Source organism: Saccopteryx leptura, chromosome 1, assembly GCF_036850995.1.
Source record: "Saccopteryx leptura isolate mSacLep1 chromosome 1, mSacLep1_pri_phased_curated, whole genome shotgun sequence".
Classification (NCBI taxonomy): Eukaryota; Metazoa; Chordata; class Mammalia; order Chiroptera; family Emballonuridae; genus Saccopteryx; species Saccopteryx leptura.
Genome location: NC_089503.1, coordinates 124,872,867 through 124,890,186, shown reverse-complemented (window position 1 = coordinate 124,890,186; position 17,320 = coordinate 124,872,867). Strand labels below are relative to the sequence as shown.

At 40.5% G+C, this 17,320-nt stretch overlaps 1 protein-coding gene across 8 annotated transcripts in view; it reads right to left on the bottom strand.

Moving 5' to 3' along the window:
* The window catches only part of CTNND2 (catenin delta 2), a 944,271-nt gene that overhangs the window by 289,096 nt on the left and 637,855 nt on the right, over window positions 1–17,320 (bottom strand). For 4 of the 8 annotated variants that reach the window (XM_066374395.1, XM_066374422.1, XM_066374415.1 and 1 more), the window contains one exon: window positions 6,523–6,585. The exons of the other annotated variants lie outside the window; for them this stretch is intronic. In XM_066374395.1, the coding sequence (XP_066230492.1) occupies window positions 6,523–6,585 (63 nt within the window). The remainder of the gene's footprint in view (window positions 1–6,522; window positions 6,586–17,320) is intronic. 8 annotated transcript variants of the gene reach the window in all.

Genomic DNA, 17,320 nt, shown 5'->3' with positions numbered 1-17,320 from the left:
TCTTCTCAATGAGTCTGAGGGAGGGTCTATAATTATCTTTACTTTATAGATGAGGAGACTGAGGTTCAGAGAATTTATGTGACTTGCCCAAAGTTGGTGAAAGGAAACTCCAAGAGTCACCTCGGGTTTCAACGAGTCCGTACCCTTTGCTGGCTACATGGCGCAGAGCCTACCCCTACTATGGCTGTGGTTCTCAGGGATGGTTAAGAAAGCTTGCGGGACCAAAGGAGAAATTTAGTCATAGGTAGTGCAAGGAACACTGTTGTTCTTTTGTATGGTAGAACTGAGCACACTCAAATTTTCTAGTGATTTTTCAGGGGGTGTCTGATTTTCCTTTCAGTAAGTATGAGAGGTGCAGACTGTGCTCAGAGGCAAGTTCCCAGAGCTGGCTTTCAGGAAATGTATATCTCCTCCAGTTATGAGCGCATTCAGATTTGTTCTGTGTCAGTGGATGTAAAAATAAAAATCAGAAGATTTTGTCAAGAATGTGTGTTTTTATAACTAAGTAGAAATGTGTAAGACCTATGAAATATTTCTCTGAGTTAGGAGAAGCAGGATTCATTCTTTTTCACAGATTTGAACATACTTCTGATTGATTAAACTATTAAGCCCAGCTGAGAGTCCAGGTAAACTGCAAGAAGCAAGAACAGATGTTCAGTTGTTTGCCATGTCATATAAGTAGGTCATAAAAAGTTATCTCTGGTGCTAACTTTTATTATGAGAGAGGCCCCTACTTTAAATTCTTCTAAGTAGTCAAGGGAGGGACAGGAGTTTTTCCTGAGCCCTCATGGTCTCCATTGCCTTCAGCTCCAAATGATCCACAGGCTGTAAAAGCACATACTGGTGAGACCCACTTCAGCCCCTTCAGTATCCTCATCAGAATGCCATGAGAGGTTGCTGGACTGCAATCAGGTAACAGCCTCTCAGGACTTCCCAAATCTCTCCAAGAGGATAGCCAGGTTTTAAAAATAACAAAGGGCCTAGTCTGGAGAAGGTCTTTGATATGCAGAGTAACCCATCCAGGGCCTGGCCTCTTCTACCCACCTCTACACCATAGAATGTCAACATTAGAACAACATTCCTCTGCTTTAATCACCCGTGGGCCAAGCCCAGACAACAGGAACCATCCCTAGAGTTTAGAGCCCACTGATATTAATCCGACTAGCTAATCCTGAACTGTACACCCTGTCCTGCCTTGCCTTTTGCCTTAGTGCTAACTTGCTCCTCCTGTCTTCTGCCTCCTGTTCACTCTGGTGCCTGCCATGTGGCCACCGGGTGTGCCAGGCCCCTTGTCCCAAGGACTTGTGACTGTAATAAACTTCATTTTCCTGAGCACTCTTCTGTCTCCCGTTGTGGACACATCTGACTGACCATCTCCTAAAATAATACAAGACACACACTCTTTTAAGTTACTTGGAAATTGTCCTAAAATGAAGACATTTTACTAAATGACTGACTGATTTTAGAGAGAGAGAAAGGAAGAGAGAGAGAGAAAGAGAGAGAGATCAATTTGTTGCTCCACTTATTTATGACTTCACTGGTTTTCTCTTATGTGTGCCCTGACCAGGGATCAAACCCACAACCTTGGGATGTCAGGATGACATGGTATTTTGGTATTACGAGCTAACCAACTGAGATATCTGGCCAGGATATGAATTTTTTTTTTTTCTTAAGTGAGAAGCAGGGAGGCAGAGACAGATTCCTGCAGGTATCCAGATTTGGATCTACCCGGCATGTCTCCTATGGGGCCATGCTCTGCCCATCTGGGCTGTTGCTCTGTTGCTAAGCAACCAAGCTATTTTTTTTTTTTAAGCACCTTAGGCAAGGCCATGGAGCCATGCTCAGCACCCAGGGCCAACTTGCTCCAAACAAGCCATGGCTGGGGGAGGAGAAGAGAGAGAGATAGAGAGAGAGAAGGGTGAGGGGGAGGGGTGGAGAAGCAAATGGTTACTACTCCTGTGTGCCCTGACTGGGAATCAAACCAGGGACATCCACAAGCCAGGCCAACGCTCTACCCCTGAGCCAACTGGCCAGGGCTGAAAAATGTTTTAATTGTGATAAATTTGATGGCTTAATGGTAGCTCATCAATGTTTTCTTCACAACCAATTTTCTAACAACAAAGTAAAACTGGACAACAAATAACATTTAAAGTTGACAACGTATAAAGAATGTCCTCAATGTGTCAAGCATTATGCTAACATCTTTATATACATGCTACAAATGTATATGTAAGCATATGTACCCATACATATACATATATGCTTATATATGTTTCATACACAAACACACATATTTAATATTCTAAGCTAGGGAACAGCAAACCTTTTCGGTTAAGGGACAGAAAATAAATATTTTAGGCTTTGCTGGCCACGTAGGCTCTGTTGCAACTGCTCAAGTCTGCAGCTATAGCTCAAGGTGAAAAGTAAAAATGAGCATGGCTGTATTCTAATAAAACTGTATTTACAAAACTAGGTGGTGGGCTAAGACCCATAGGCTATAGTTTGCTAACTCCTGTTATAATCCTTTGAGAAAGAACTTGATGTTTCTACTGGTTCACAGGGGAGGGAACTGAGGCTGAAAGTTAAAAAGCTTGTGCCCAAACTACCTTGGCAAAAGAAATGTGACGACATGCTAGAATAAAAAAAAAAGACAGGCTCAAATTTATTAAGTCAACAGTTAAATTTCTAGACTAAAAATTTGTATTATAAAGAACATACAGATGCCTCAGAAAAGATCTGTATTGTAAAGAACATACAGATGCCTCAGAAAAGATCTAACAAATTCCAATGAAAATTCGGGGCTATTGATCATTAGTGTCTGAAGTCATCAACAGTGCAAGTACAGAAGAGACACAGCAGGACTTTATGGGAATCGGTAAAAGCTTGATGCACATCTCAACATTTTTGTTGGTTTTCCAGCTGGAAAAAAAGCCATTAAAGGGATTTTTAAAAGTTCTCTGGAAACAGAAGAAAAAGAGAGTTGTGACATCTCACAAAACAAGCCCTTTCCTTTCACCAAACTGCCACACCTTCTGTAAGGGACCTCTCTCCATCATGCCGCACTCTTTGATGGGACAGCCACGCCCTGTGTAAAGGATCTCTTTATATTCTGTCCTTTTAACTCCTAGTGCTTTGTTGGACCTTTATCTTTCTGAATTCTCTATTACTGTTCAATTGGTGTCAAGCCATTCTGCTCAGATGAGAGGTGAACATTACATTTTCTGAAATTAGTTGAAAAATTACTCAGCATTCCTACATGTATTGTTTTTTTTATTTTTAAAGGTACCTCTCATTTAGCTGGTTCAGGTGACTTTGATCAATGAACACAGGAAACCCACCTCCTGACAGGTTTTAGAGCTCTTTTTTTTTCTTCCTCTTCTTCTTCTTCTTTTCCAAGTGAGAGGAGGGGAGAAAGAGAAACAGACTCCTGCATGCATCCTGACCAAGATCCACCTGGCTGTCTATGGCTGATGCTCTGACCATCTGGGACCATGCTCGCAACAGAGCTATTTTTAGCACCTGGGCCAGAGGTTCCATGGAGCCATCCTCAGTGCCCAGGGCCAATGCCCTCAAACCAATTGAGCCATTGCTGTAGGAGAGGAAGAAAGAGAAAGAGAGAGAGAGAGAGAGAGAAGGGGGCCAGGAGAAGTGGAGAAGCATATGGTCACTTCTCCTGTGAGCCCTGACTGGGAATCAAAGCCAGGACATCCATATACTGGGCTGATGCCAAGCAGCCAGGGATAGGTTTTAGAACTTTTTAACTGAAAGGATTCAATAATTAACTTTTTCTTCATGTAACCACAGCATGGTGATGGTACCTCTTAGGTCTTCTGAATTGATAGCTTTGAAACAAAAGGCATATGATGACCACTTGAGCTTTTTAAAATTCTGAGTAAAAAGAATTTATTTCCCAGGATGCAACTTTAGTTGAGCACAACAAAATCACTTTGGGATGATAGATCTTCACTTCATTTTCATAATTATCATAAATGCACATGAAAGCATAAATAAAGAACAAAGAATTAACTCCAAGATATAGTTGGAATAGGATATAAAGCTGCACAGTGTCATCACATTTAACTCTCTGCTGTAGTAAATGCCACAGACAGAGTTAAAACAGTTAATTAGTCACCGGTGGCTATTTTAATTAGTCTTGAACATCAGGGAAAAATGCTGGAAGAACTCTCATCACAGCGGTCCCTGCTCTTTAACAGAAGTGTGTGCCTGGGACAGCAGCACCTCTAAAACACTGTGTAAGTGATTACCCCTCTTCCTCTCCCTTACCTTTCATAATTAGCTGCACACTATTACGTTAATGCACATTTATCTACAACAATTTAATTCAGAGTGCAAAGAATCTTTTTAGTCTATAATTACACTGCAGCTTAATTAGCATAATTTCTACTGCACATATTTTAATAAAGAAGCTGCCATTATGAGTTGGCTTCCCATGTGGAACTCTTCCAGGGAACATCACAAGGAGAGAATTGCCACAAATGCACAGAGATGATCTGAAGCCTATTTTGATGAATGGTGATTGTTGGGAGGGCATACCTCTCAAGGAGGGGACCAGATGGGATCTCCCAAACAACCATCCTCTGTGAGGGCATCAGCAATGTGGAGCTCACGCTGCATAATTACCCAGGGCTGGATGATGAGTTGTCCATTGAGTTACTGGGCTTGGGTTTGACCTCATTAGTCTGTAAATGTCTAATCTGGGGTGTGAAAATATTTCCACAGTTTATTTTGGATCTGCATCCCCAGGGGATGGCCATTTGAGTGCCTCAACTAGATGTCATCAGTTATTAACCGGGATCCAGATAAATGACACCAAGAATTTTCTTTTATTAACTTGAAAGACCCTAAGCGACTTGGTTCCCCTCTCCAAAGCTCCCTCTTCAGATTCAAATTAACTAGAAGAGGGAGCCACCCTGCTTGTCTTGCACTGAAATGTCAAATACCTACCCTGTGACTCAATGGTACTGCACACATTTTGCATTACTGCAGATTTGTCCTAATGATAACCAAATTGTCTGATTTAAAGGAAAATCTTCAGTTCTACGGGGTCATTATATTTCACATGAACATTTAACTATTAAAATGACTTCACCAAAAAGGGTTTGCCAATGTTTTTGGTCTTAACATTTTAACCAAGCACTTTACTCCCTCTGAGCTCACAACGTGGAAAGAGAGGTGACAGTTTCACACAAGGGAGGAGATGAGGCTTGAGGGGAGTGGGGCAATGCTGCTCTTGTGCGAACATACTTAAAATAGGAAAAATATGAAGGGAGCAGATGGAACAAACCAATAATGGTGAAACCCACAAAAATACTGTTTCTAATGGAAAGTGCAAATGGAAGAAGTGTGATTCAAGGACCTTGCACGAAATGGGGGTGTTTAGACATGTCTGACATCAGTGTCATTTCTGGAAAATCCAGGTAGTTCCATGAGACACAGAATACATGCTTGCTCTATCTCAAGTATTTCCACATTACTTTTCCAGGTGTATATTCCAAACTTAATGCGTGTGTTTTTTTGTTTGTTTGTTTTTAAATCCTGAGTAAACTTAAAGAGTCAGTTACCTATTTATACTTTCTTGATCACCAAAAGTCCAACTGAAAAATAACACAACAAATGTCTGGAAAGTATCTTCACAACTGTTTATACTAACGGGAATCAAAGTTATATAATGAAGGCTCATTTGTGTCATCACCAGGGGTCCCCAAACTTTTTACACAGGGGGCCAGTTCATTGTCCCTCAGACTGTTGGAGGGCCGGACTATAAAAAAACTGTGAACAAATCCCTATGCACACTGCACATATCTTATTTTAAAGTAAAAAAACAAAATGAGAACAAATACAATATTTAAAATAAAGAACAAGTAAATTTAAATCAACAAACTGACCAGTATTTCAATGTGGGGCGCCGCAGCTGCAGACCAGATGTGCATCATATGATGCACTTCCGGAGTGATGCTTGCATCCCACGTCACCGGAAGTAGTACTGTACGTGAGCGACACCGCGCTTTGCGGCGTCCTATGCATCCGCATCCTGTGCTCCTCTCACTGACCACCAATGAAAGAGGTTCCCCTTCTGGAAGTACGGCGGGGGCCAGATAAATGGCCACAGGGGGCTGCATGTGGCCCGCGGGCCGTAGTTTGGGGACCCCTGGTCATCACAATCTGTCTTTTATCCTAGTCACTTTTCAACCATTTAGAGCTCACGTGTCTGGGAATAGTTACTTAAATTTGTATTTATTTCACAATTGTGGGTTTCTTTTCTTTTGAAACAGTACTTCCCTAACGGTGATCAATGTGCATTTCCAAAAAAAAGTTTGTTGTGTCCACACCTCATAGTCAACTGGACCACAGTGCAGATTTCACGTGCAGTGCAGCAATGGGGCCGAGTGAACTGGCATGGAGTTCCGTGTCTCATCTAAAGAAACGAGGGCTATGATCTCAACACAAACTACATGTACATGAAGTCCACAATATATGTTTGGCATAAATGTAAATACTTACAAGAAAGGTGCCTCTGTTTGCAAGTGCTGCCACAGTTCCTCTCTAGACCTGCACTTCGGAACCCTGCAGAATGGTTTGCACAGGTGTAAGCCCTCCCCCTCACAACAGGCGGGACAGCATCACTATCACACTCACGTCACATAAACCAAAAGTTAGAAACGTTCAGAAAGTAACATGTCTATTTACAAGCGACAGAATACAAAAATTATACTAATGATTAAATAAGACATGGAACCTTGAATTGCATGATATGTTAACCTTGGAAATAGTAATTACGTAAAAATTATTTTCCAAAAGCTTCCATGTTTATAAACTGTTGACATTCACAAACATTATATTTCATTACTTATGAATTCCAAGATGTAAACAAAATCTTCACGATGGACTTATATGAAGTTTGTATCTAACCATTTAATTTTGAGTTCACTTTATACTAATGTAGGTATTAACTAGAATTTGTTTCTGCTAGAAGAAGTTTCCCAAGGTGAGGCTGTTTTTATTTTTATTTTGCTCTCAGATAAGAAGTAGAACCAAGCATGGTAGTATATTTCTACATTATTTCTAAAGTTCTAACAAGCAACTCCTAATTTATATACCCAAAAACTCATACTTTAAGTAATGCTTCTATATGTAGTTTATATGCATTGGCTAATAACAACTGATGAAATACCACACATAACACTACACAACCTGTCAGGTACATTGTTGTATTTCTATATTCTTTGTACACATTTAAAGGAAAACAGTATAAAAAAATCCAGCCATTATAATACTTGGACTGTGAGAATTCTCATGCTTCTATAGTGTCAGATTTCTGGCTGGACTGATTTTTATTCAACAGGAGGATAATAGCTTATGTAATGTTCATTAAAAAAATACAGGATCTTTGTTTCAACACATGGTGCCATCAGAAGCAGTATTAGAGAGGATCAAGCTCTTTTCTCTCATTATACTTAGGAAACCAAGCTCTTTGGCTTCAGAATCAGAATACCATCTGCCACCTGCCATTCCCCCCACCCCCACCAAGCCAGGCTTCTCTCCCATCCCCCTGTCACATTGGCACAACACAATCAGGCTGACAAGGGTCACCATCTCAGGGCCCAGAATTTGACATACTTCTAGACTACTTCTCTAAATTTTTTGGTTGGCATTATTGGTTTATTGCAACCCAATCCTTAGCCTTATTATCAGAAGAAAGCTTAAAATAGCAGGAAAAATAAATGACAAGAATCAGTAGAGAGAAAAAGTTAACCAAATAATAGTTGGTGTAAATGCCATGTGGATCCAAACATTAAAATACATTAAATTGTATAATGCATTTCCAGGAAGTAACCTACTAAATATTACACATTGGCATTTGGCAATAAAATACAAAATATGTAGGAGAATAAAAGAAACATGCTAATCATTGCTGTCACTATGACACTAGCACTATTTTTCAAAAAGTTTTAGCAATGAGCCACAGTATGAAATATTTGCACAGCAATTCAGTTTATATACACCAAAGCACACACATAAATGTATGCATAATGTATTGGGGAGAAAATGGTAGACGTATTTTGATAGGTTCTTTTCTGTTCTCTTAGCCTCTACTCTGTTCCGTCTATTAAATTATTTTCAAAACACTATTCATAACCAATAAAAGTATTTGATTACCCACTAAGGGGTCACAATTGGCAGTTTATGTATATACAAGTATATATGTGTATATGTATATATTAAAATGTGAGAGCTAGATAATCATGCATACCCACTCGTTACATACACAGTATTGTATATAAAATATTGTTTGACAATTTGGGTACTACTTAGCTTTAAAAGCTAAGATTAGATTGAGGAAAAAAATCCTTTCTTTTGTGATTTTAATTTTATTTAAATTCCTGGTTTACTCAGCGTTTTCCCCTTTCCATTCCTACACACACACACACACACACACACACACACACACACACACACACCATGGTTTCAGAGACAAATGAAGATGATGAGAATAACATTGATATTGATAATACTGCCTACATCCATTTAGACACTAATCTCAATTCTCAGATGGGCCCCCATGGCCTTATGACATATTTTATATTCAAATGAAGAGGGAACAATGGGCTTAGGTGATTCACGGGGGCAGATCATGTTGTCCTTTGGAGTATCTCATGTCATCTGCAAATTTGTCTCCAATTACCAGGTGCATCCCTACCAAGAGCTTGTTAAATGAGAAATGAGTGGGAGGTTGAAATAAAAAGACAGAGAGGAAAGACTTCACTTTGAGATAGGAACCATCCCTTTTAACATAAGGAGAAAACTCTTACTAGAAAAGAGACAAATTGTGTATAATACTATGCTGAAGCTGTTTGCAGAATGCAAACTAAAATATTCTAAAACTCTTTTTCTCTACAGCTATAAGTTCCATCTTCTAATAAAGATATGCAGTTATAATTTTTAAAATACCAATTCTAGATGAGAAAAAAATTAGCTTAGTTTACACTCAAATTTGTGGATTATTCAGAAAATACTTACAGCAATGTAAGACCACTTTCCTGACAAAATTATGTCATTGTCACATCTGATCCCTCCCCATCTACTGTGAAGAACACTCTTCACCCACTCAATTTATTTTATACCCATCACTTAGGATATTGATTTGTTAGCATTAAATAGCTGGAGATGTTTGATAATATTGTTCCTCTGTCAGTATCTAGATTTTTTTAATTTGTATTATTTTGGAAAGGTAAATACTTCTGTGTTTACAATAAGATTCATAATAAAAATAAATCTTAGACTCACCCATATATACACATACACACAAGTCTACACATACACACAAGTCTGATACCCTTTTCCAAAACACTAAGATCAAACTTTCTGTACTATGGAAAATGAAACCTATTCTGTTCTATTCTATTATTCTATTCTATTCTATTCTATTCTATTCTATTCTATTCTATTCTATTCTATTCTATTCTATTCTATTCTATTCTATTCTATTCTATTCTATTCTATTCTATTCTACCTTTTAAATGCTGGTCATAATCCTCAAATTGGTTTTACTATTCACTCAGGGGTAGTCCACAGTTCAAAAAGAAAACTGCACTAATCCAATCATGCTATAGATTTCTGGATTTGATCTATGAGATAAAATGCAACAATCTTATATAAATATCATAGAATTAATTATTATTATTCTTTTAATGAGGGGAGGGGAGACACTAAGACAGACTCCAGCATTATTCCCAACCGGGATCTACCTGGCAACCCTCACCCAGGACAAACGTTTGCAACTGAGCTATTTTTAGCACCAGAGGCAGAGGCTCCAGGGAGCCATTCTCAGTGCCCAGGGGTTGATGCGCTCAAATCAATCAAGCCATGGCTAAAGGAGTGGAAGAGAGAGAGGGAGAGAAGGGGGAGAGGAGGGAAGGAGAAATATATGGTTGCTTCTTCTGTGTGCCCTGACCAGAAATCAAACCCAGGACTTCCACACACCAGGTTGATGCTCTACCACTGAGCCAACTGGCCAGGGCAAGTAATAGAAATTAATTTTAATTACTTAGAATCCTTCCTTACTAAAGGGCTTCCTTACTAAAACATATTTTGGCAAAGTATCTACTTTTACATTTCAGAGGATATAGCATTATACTTATGAGCACATAAAGTCAATATCATTTAGAGCAGCATCATACCTGGGGCCAAATCTGGGTCACCTTCTGTTTTTGTATGGCCCGTGAGCTAAAACCAATTTTCACAGATGAACATTTAAAATAGACTGGTGCTAGGAATCACTAACTTTGAACCCAAACTAGGCAAAATGTTATCTCCCCAAAATAACCTTATTCTTATTGATAGACCTGTATTACAAAACACTATTCTTATTAACATTTTACTGTATTTTGGATTTCATTAATAATAATTTTGTGGACATTTTTTTCCTTTCCTTCTATATAAGTATGGGCATAATATTCTTGATTTGCCTCTTGGGGTATGAAGCCTAAAATGCTATCTGACCCTTTGCAGAAAATGTGCTGACACAAGCATTAATTAGAGTGTCATTTTAAAATTGTTATAACATTAATGTAGACATTCGTCAACCCAGACAGTGAGGTGGCTGGAACTTGAACCACACGCTGGTGCCCAGGTGAACGAGCACCCAGACAGTGAGGTGGCTGGAACTTGAACCACACGCTGGTGCCCAGGTGAACGAGCACCAGGAGTGTGACTGACTATGTGCAGGAGCCCCTCCTCCGCTCAGGTGCAAAGCTGTCCCCTTTGTTCTAGGGAAACCTGTTGCTCTCAAGAGGAGTCCCTCCCTTTAGCCAAAACACTCAGATGCCTCTGCTAGAAATACCTTTGCTTTTGTTTTATTAAGAGCCATAAACTCAAGGGAAAATTCGGCTTTTGATTCAGTGAAATTGCTTTTCCCTTAATTCCCACGATGTCATGGAAAGGTGCACAGAGCTGCAATGAGAGACATTCTACTTAGTAAGCATCTCAGTAAAATGAGGAGTTCCTGTCTTCCTCGCCACTGCGTTCTGAATAACCGCCACTTACGGACCCAGACAAATAGTATTAGCAGCAACCTCATGCTCACTGCCTTTAAGAAGTTCTAATTTGCTTTTGAGTTGACATAGTATAGTTCCCTCTGCATATGTTTTCCAATAGATTATTTTTTCTTACTCTATCCTAGTACATAATAAGTTTCCCTAAAAAGATGTTTTTCTCTGTTGGGTATTATGATTTTAAAATTGAGCGCTGGAAAAACACAATTTGAATAAATACATAGATTTTCTGGGGAGTAGTTATGGTTTCTGCTTTTAATTTTCACCATGTTTTACACCGTGCCTGTTCTGGCTTCACTCTGTCCTCTCCCACCCCATCAATTCCTCTCTTTGAACACATTTAATGAAAAACCTTAAACAGTAACCTACATCAATATTCATCACTCATTCTCATATTAACTAGGGGGTGAGTCAAAGTATATTTTACTGGTATAATCACTGACGGTGCTAGTTATCCTATAGGCAATATTTTAAAACTAACTGAAAATCTTAATTTTCACATGTTATATATTAATGAAAGTCTTGTTCTTAAGACCTTTGGGTTTACATATGTGTGGTGATTTGGGTCCTTATTAAGTTTTTGTTGATTAAATGTCTTTTTTACCAATGGCTAATAACATTTTCTTATAAAACTACCATCTTATCAAGGTCTCATTTCACCATGAGGCTCATCAGTATAAATGTTAGACAAGCCAAAGGCAGGAGAACAAATGTTCAATATGAAATTAAACACACAGTTTAAAGAGTAATTAGAAAACAAACACATTGAAACAAATAAAACAACTACCACAATAAGCTAGTTGATAAAAAATGACAGTAACAAAATGTTAAAAAGTTCCTAGAACGAGATTTTGTCAAGGTTTACTTAATGTGGCTTTGCCACATAGATTAAATAAATATGATCTATCTGGAAATAAATTATAAACTCAAATACATCAAGTATGATAAGTAATGATTATCTTCTCTTTGTGTAATATGTTAGTTTATTTTTGCTCTTAAGCTTCTGATGAAAATAATAGTTTTTGTCCAAGCAAAGACTTTTTGTTGTTGTTAAATAGTTGTGTTTCAAGGGCAAAGAATAAGGCAGGTATAAAACTAGAGTTACAAGAAAGTTCTAAAAAAAATTAAATATTTCTTTGTCATCAGCTAATGCACACTTCAAAAATCTTTCAATTGGAAACATTTTGGACTTAACAGACATTTTGTCCTTGAAGGGTGTTCTACCACCTTCTGCAATCTCATTATGGCATAGTGCTGGTAGAGGGCTAATACATATGCATAAGCTAAGACAAGTGTGAGAGCAGGTGTCCTTAACAGGGCTTCCTAAGTGCCAAGCACCATTACAAGTATTTTATGCATAAATCACTCAGTTAAATCCTCATATAACCCTATAAAGTAGGTGGTAATATCATCCCCACTTTACAGAGGGAAGCTGAGGCACAAAGATAGGAAGGAGTAAGTGACTAAAAGTCACATAGCTAGCAACAGCAGAGACAGGATTCAAACTCTGGCATCTTGTACCAGCGGAGGCACTTTTTATCTTTTTTTTTTTTTGACAGAGACAGAAAGAGGGACAGACAGGAAGGGAGAGAGAAGAGAAGCATCAATTCTTCATTGCGGCACCTTAATTGTTCATTAATTGCTTTCTCATATGTGTCTTGCCCAGGGGTCTACAGCAGACCGAATGACCCCTTCCTCAAGCCAGAGACCTTGGGCTCAAGTTGGTGAGCCTTGCTCAAACCAGATGAGCCCATGCTCAAGCTTGCGACCTCAAGGTTTTGAACCTGGGTTCTCCGTGTCCCAGTCCGATGCTCTATCCACTGCGCCACCATCTCGTCAGGCTGGAGGTGGCACTCTTGACCCCAGCACTGTCTCTTGATCCACTGCTGATTAGTGGTGAAGTTAGAGTAGGAACCGGGCTCTCTGAGCCTTGCTCCAGTCATCTTTATACTCAAGCCAGGGGAAGAGTACACTGAGACAGATGATACTGATGCACCAAGTTCAAATCCCACCTCTGTTGATTCCTTGCTGTGTGTTGGGCTCTTTTATGAATGCCTCCTGCTTCTTAGTACCTTCAGTTACGAGATGGGTAAGATTTGACTCCCCTCTCTGAGTGCTCTGGTAATAAATGAGGTTCCATTAATTCCAATGACTTTCTAGATTTTTAACCAACTAGATGCTCAATAAACATTACTTGCCTCCCTTATACTACATAGCTTCAGCTTTTCTCTGTTCCCTGCTTCTTCATAAACTCCTACATTCAAGAGAAACAATAATCTGAAACAATTACAATTGACTAGATTTCAAATTAATTGGGATTCTATTTTGTGCCAATATGCTGGGAATGCACTGAACAAAATGTATTTTCTGATGACGTTTTACTAATGTGCATTTCTAATCCATTTAATGACAGCAAAAGAAACATATATTTTATAGATTGCTGGATACCTGATTTTAATTTCCAGAGCATCCATTACTTGCATATAATCTAGAAAATATACTTTAAAATAGTCTTAGCTGTTTCTTTGAAACTCAGAAACTACTGTATTTAGTTATATAATTATTTTATATGATTTGACTTTCTAGAAAACAAAATAATGGTGAATCCTAAAAATACACCAAAAAAAATCACATCTTAAAAGTATAAAACCATGTACAGTGGGCTATAAAATGCCCCCTGACAAGATATGTTCAAATCCTAACTTCTAGTCCCTGTGAATATGACTTATTTTAAAATAAGACCTTTACAAACTCAATAAAATTAAGAGTAATAAAATAAAATTATCCTAGATGCTCCTGGGCCCTGAATCCAAAGACTGGTTTTCTTATGTGAAAGATGAGAGGGAGATTTGAGACCTAAAGAGACCGTGTGAAGATGTAGACAGAGATTGAAGACATGCAGCCACAAGCCAAGGAACACCTGGATCCACCAGCAGCAGCTGGGAGGGTTCTCTCCCAAAGCCTCTGAAGGAGGTATGGCTCTGTGGATGCCTTGACTTCATATTTCTGGTCTCTAGAAAGTGAAAGAATAAACTTCTGTTGCCTTCGGCCAGGGATTCTGTGGTAATTTGTTATGGTGGCCCGGGAAACTAATACACTATGGGTTTGAAGAGGAAAATCAAAACACGGAATAAAATACTCTCTGATGTACAGAGTAACTTGAAAGTGCCCCTGCCTTGCCCTGGTCGGATGGCGCAACTGGTTAAAGCACCGTCCTGAAGCACAGAGGTTGTCAGTGCAGTCCCTATCAGGGCACATACAGGACAGATCCATGTTCTCGCTCTTTGCCCCCTCCTTCTCAATAAAATAAAATAAAATAAAATAATATTTATTTCTTATAAAAAAGGAAGTGCTCCTTATGTTTATGTTCTTCCTGGAGCACTGGAGCATTTAAAAATAATTCTATGAATATAACTAAGCATAAAACTCAATAGGGATTTTGGTTCTATAACATCAGGAAAATATAAATGCTTAAGACTATCACATTTATTAAGAACAGAGTAATTTTTTTTCTCATCTTACACTTTTCTTGGCTAAGAACGAGTAAATAATTTACTTAGAAAAGAAAACATTTTGAAATCATATGTTAATTTTAAAAATGAAAGAAGATGCCCTGGCCGGGGTTGGCTCAGCGGTAGAGCGTCGGCCTAGCGTGCGGAGGACCCGGGTTCGATTCCCGGCCAGGGCACACAGGAGAAGCGCCCATTTGCTTCTCCACCCCTCCGCCGCGCTTTCCTCTCTGTCTCTCTCTTCCCCTCCCGCAGCCAAGGCTCCATTGGAGCAAAGATGGCCCGGGCGCTGGGGATGGCTCCTTGGCCTCTGCCTCAGGCGCTAGAGTGGCTCTGGTCGCAATATGGCGACGCCCAGGATGGGCAGAGCATCGCCCCCTGGTGGGCAGAGCATCGCCCCTGGTGGGCGTGCCGGGTGGATCCCGGTCGGGCGCATGCGGGAGTCTGTCTGACTGTCTCTCCCCGTTTCCAGCTTCAGAAATGAAAAAAAAAAAAAAAAAAAAAAAAAAAAAAAAAAAAAAAAATGAAAGAAGAGTGGAACATCTTTCGTTCCAGAAACGGCAGGGGCCAGTGTCTAAGAGCTGCATTAGCTGCGGTGCAGCTGCTCTGGTCCTACCCACTTCTGTGCCACGTGACCTGGGGCACAGCAGCTCCAAGGACACTCTTCTCCCCAGCCACCAACCTCACGAGCCCCTCTGCCTCTCAGCCGACACACACATCAACAGCTGTGCTGCAAAGCCTCTGTCCTCACTTTTCCGTAGTGCACCGTGTCGCCTGTTTTCTTACCAATCACCTCCACTCCAGTGCCTTCTGTTCTGCTCCAGCGCCTCCTCGAAACGGCCCTGCATCCCCCAACTGTCCTTCAATACTGATGTTTCCTTACCTTCTCATGGGCTCAGTGCCCTTTATGCCACACCACCCAGTTAACTCTGCCACTGGTGACAAGTGACGTGTAAATTCAGTGTTTCTTCCTGGTCTTCATTCTACCCAGGCTTCTTGCAACACTGATGAGCTTTCCCTCTCTCAAGTGTCTGCCCTTGAACTATCTTTGTCTCCCACCTGCCTCTGACTGCCCACTGGGCTTCCCTCCTAGGCCCCGTTTCCTTTCCTTTACTTCATTTATTCAACAAATATGCATGGAGCACCTATTATGTTCCAGGCATGGAAACAGATAGAAAAAAAGTCCTTCCTCCATGGAGCTTGCCTTCTATGGGGGAAGCGAGTGGGGTGGAAGACATGAAGGTATATTCCCTAAAGAGAATGGGCAGGGAAACAAAATGGGGAAAGCAGTGCTGTAAAAGCTAGTATTCAGGGGTGACTTTGATAAGGAGGTGACATTTGAGGAAGGTCATGGCTGCTGTCATAAGAGGAGACAGGCAGGGGCAAGTACTGAAGTGGGGAGGCTCATCAGGAAGTTTGAGATGTACACACGTGCATCATGTAATACAGATGGTAATTAAAGTTGCACGTTTGGAAGAGCTCAACAGGGGGACAAATGAGGAGGGACAGAGATGAGGCTCAAGGACTGTGCCTGGGGCACCCCTACACTGATACATTCTCTTTATGTGATTTCTGGGACCTCCTCTCTTGGTTGCCTTCTCTGTCATGGGACCTTTCTCTGTGTCCTCTGCTGGTCCTCTCTCCCAGCTCGATCTCTCAATGATGGCAGCCCCTGGACTCATCCGGGGCCGTTCCTTGTTTCCCTTCCTCCCTCTCATGGGGCTTCCGTATCATCTCAGGATTTCAGTCAGACAACAGTGAAGACTGAGGTGACAATATCGTTTGTTGTTCAAGCTGGGACAGTTCTGAGAATGGGATGGAGTGACGTAAGTACTTACGATGGGGAACAGGGGCATACAGTGGATTGTCTTGGGCATACGAGAATGTATGGCTACTTGATTCTGCAGTATACAAATGCCTCTTGATATTATGCTGCCAATTCAAACTTGATATTTGGCTACCTGTGCCTCTGGGATTCTCCACTCAGACGTCTGTGGAACATTTCAGACTTAACATGAGTAAACTGTGTGTGACATCACCGCCAGAACTGTTCCTCTCACCATCTCTGGCATCTCAATAAATGACAACTGCAATTATGCAGAGGACTGGGGCTAGAGCCTACATGACACGTCAATAAAGTCTGCCTCCTCTGCCTGTAAAATATACCTGCGATCTGACCACTCCTTACTTCCAGTCCTAGACCATAATGGCCCAAGCCACAGTCATCTCTATCCCAGATTCCTATGACAGCCTCCTCACTCATCTCCCTGCTTCAAATCTTGTCCTTTTAAGTCTACTTTCTTTATTTAAAAAAAAAAAAATTTTTTATCTTGAAAGACAGAAAGAGTGAGAGGGAGAGACAGGAAAGGAGAGAGAGGGTGAGAAGCATCAATTCGTAGTTGTTTTCACCTCAGTTGTACGCTGAACTTCTCCTACATGCCTTCACTGGGGCCAAGCCAGTGCCCCCTTGCTTAAGTCAGTGACCTTGGGCTTTTCATGCCAGAGACCTTTTGGGCTCAGACTGGTGAGCTTTGAAATCATGTGGACATTCCCCCACTCAAGCTAGCAACCCTATGCTGACAACCCCGTGCTCAGAGCCAGTGACCTCAGGGTTTTGAACCAGTGACCTCAGAATTTTGGGTTGATGCTTTGTCCACTGCAATATCACTGGTGAGGTCTTTTGAGTCTACTCTCAAAACAGCGGTCAGAATTACCCACCTCCGAGCTCAGTAAGACCCT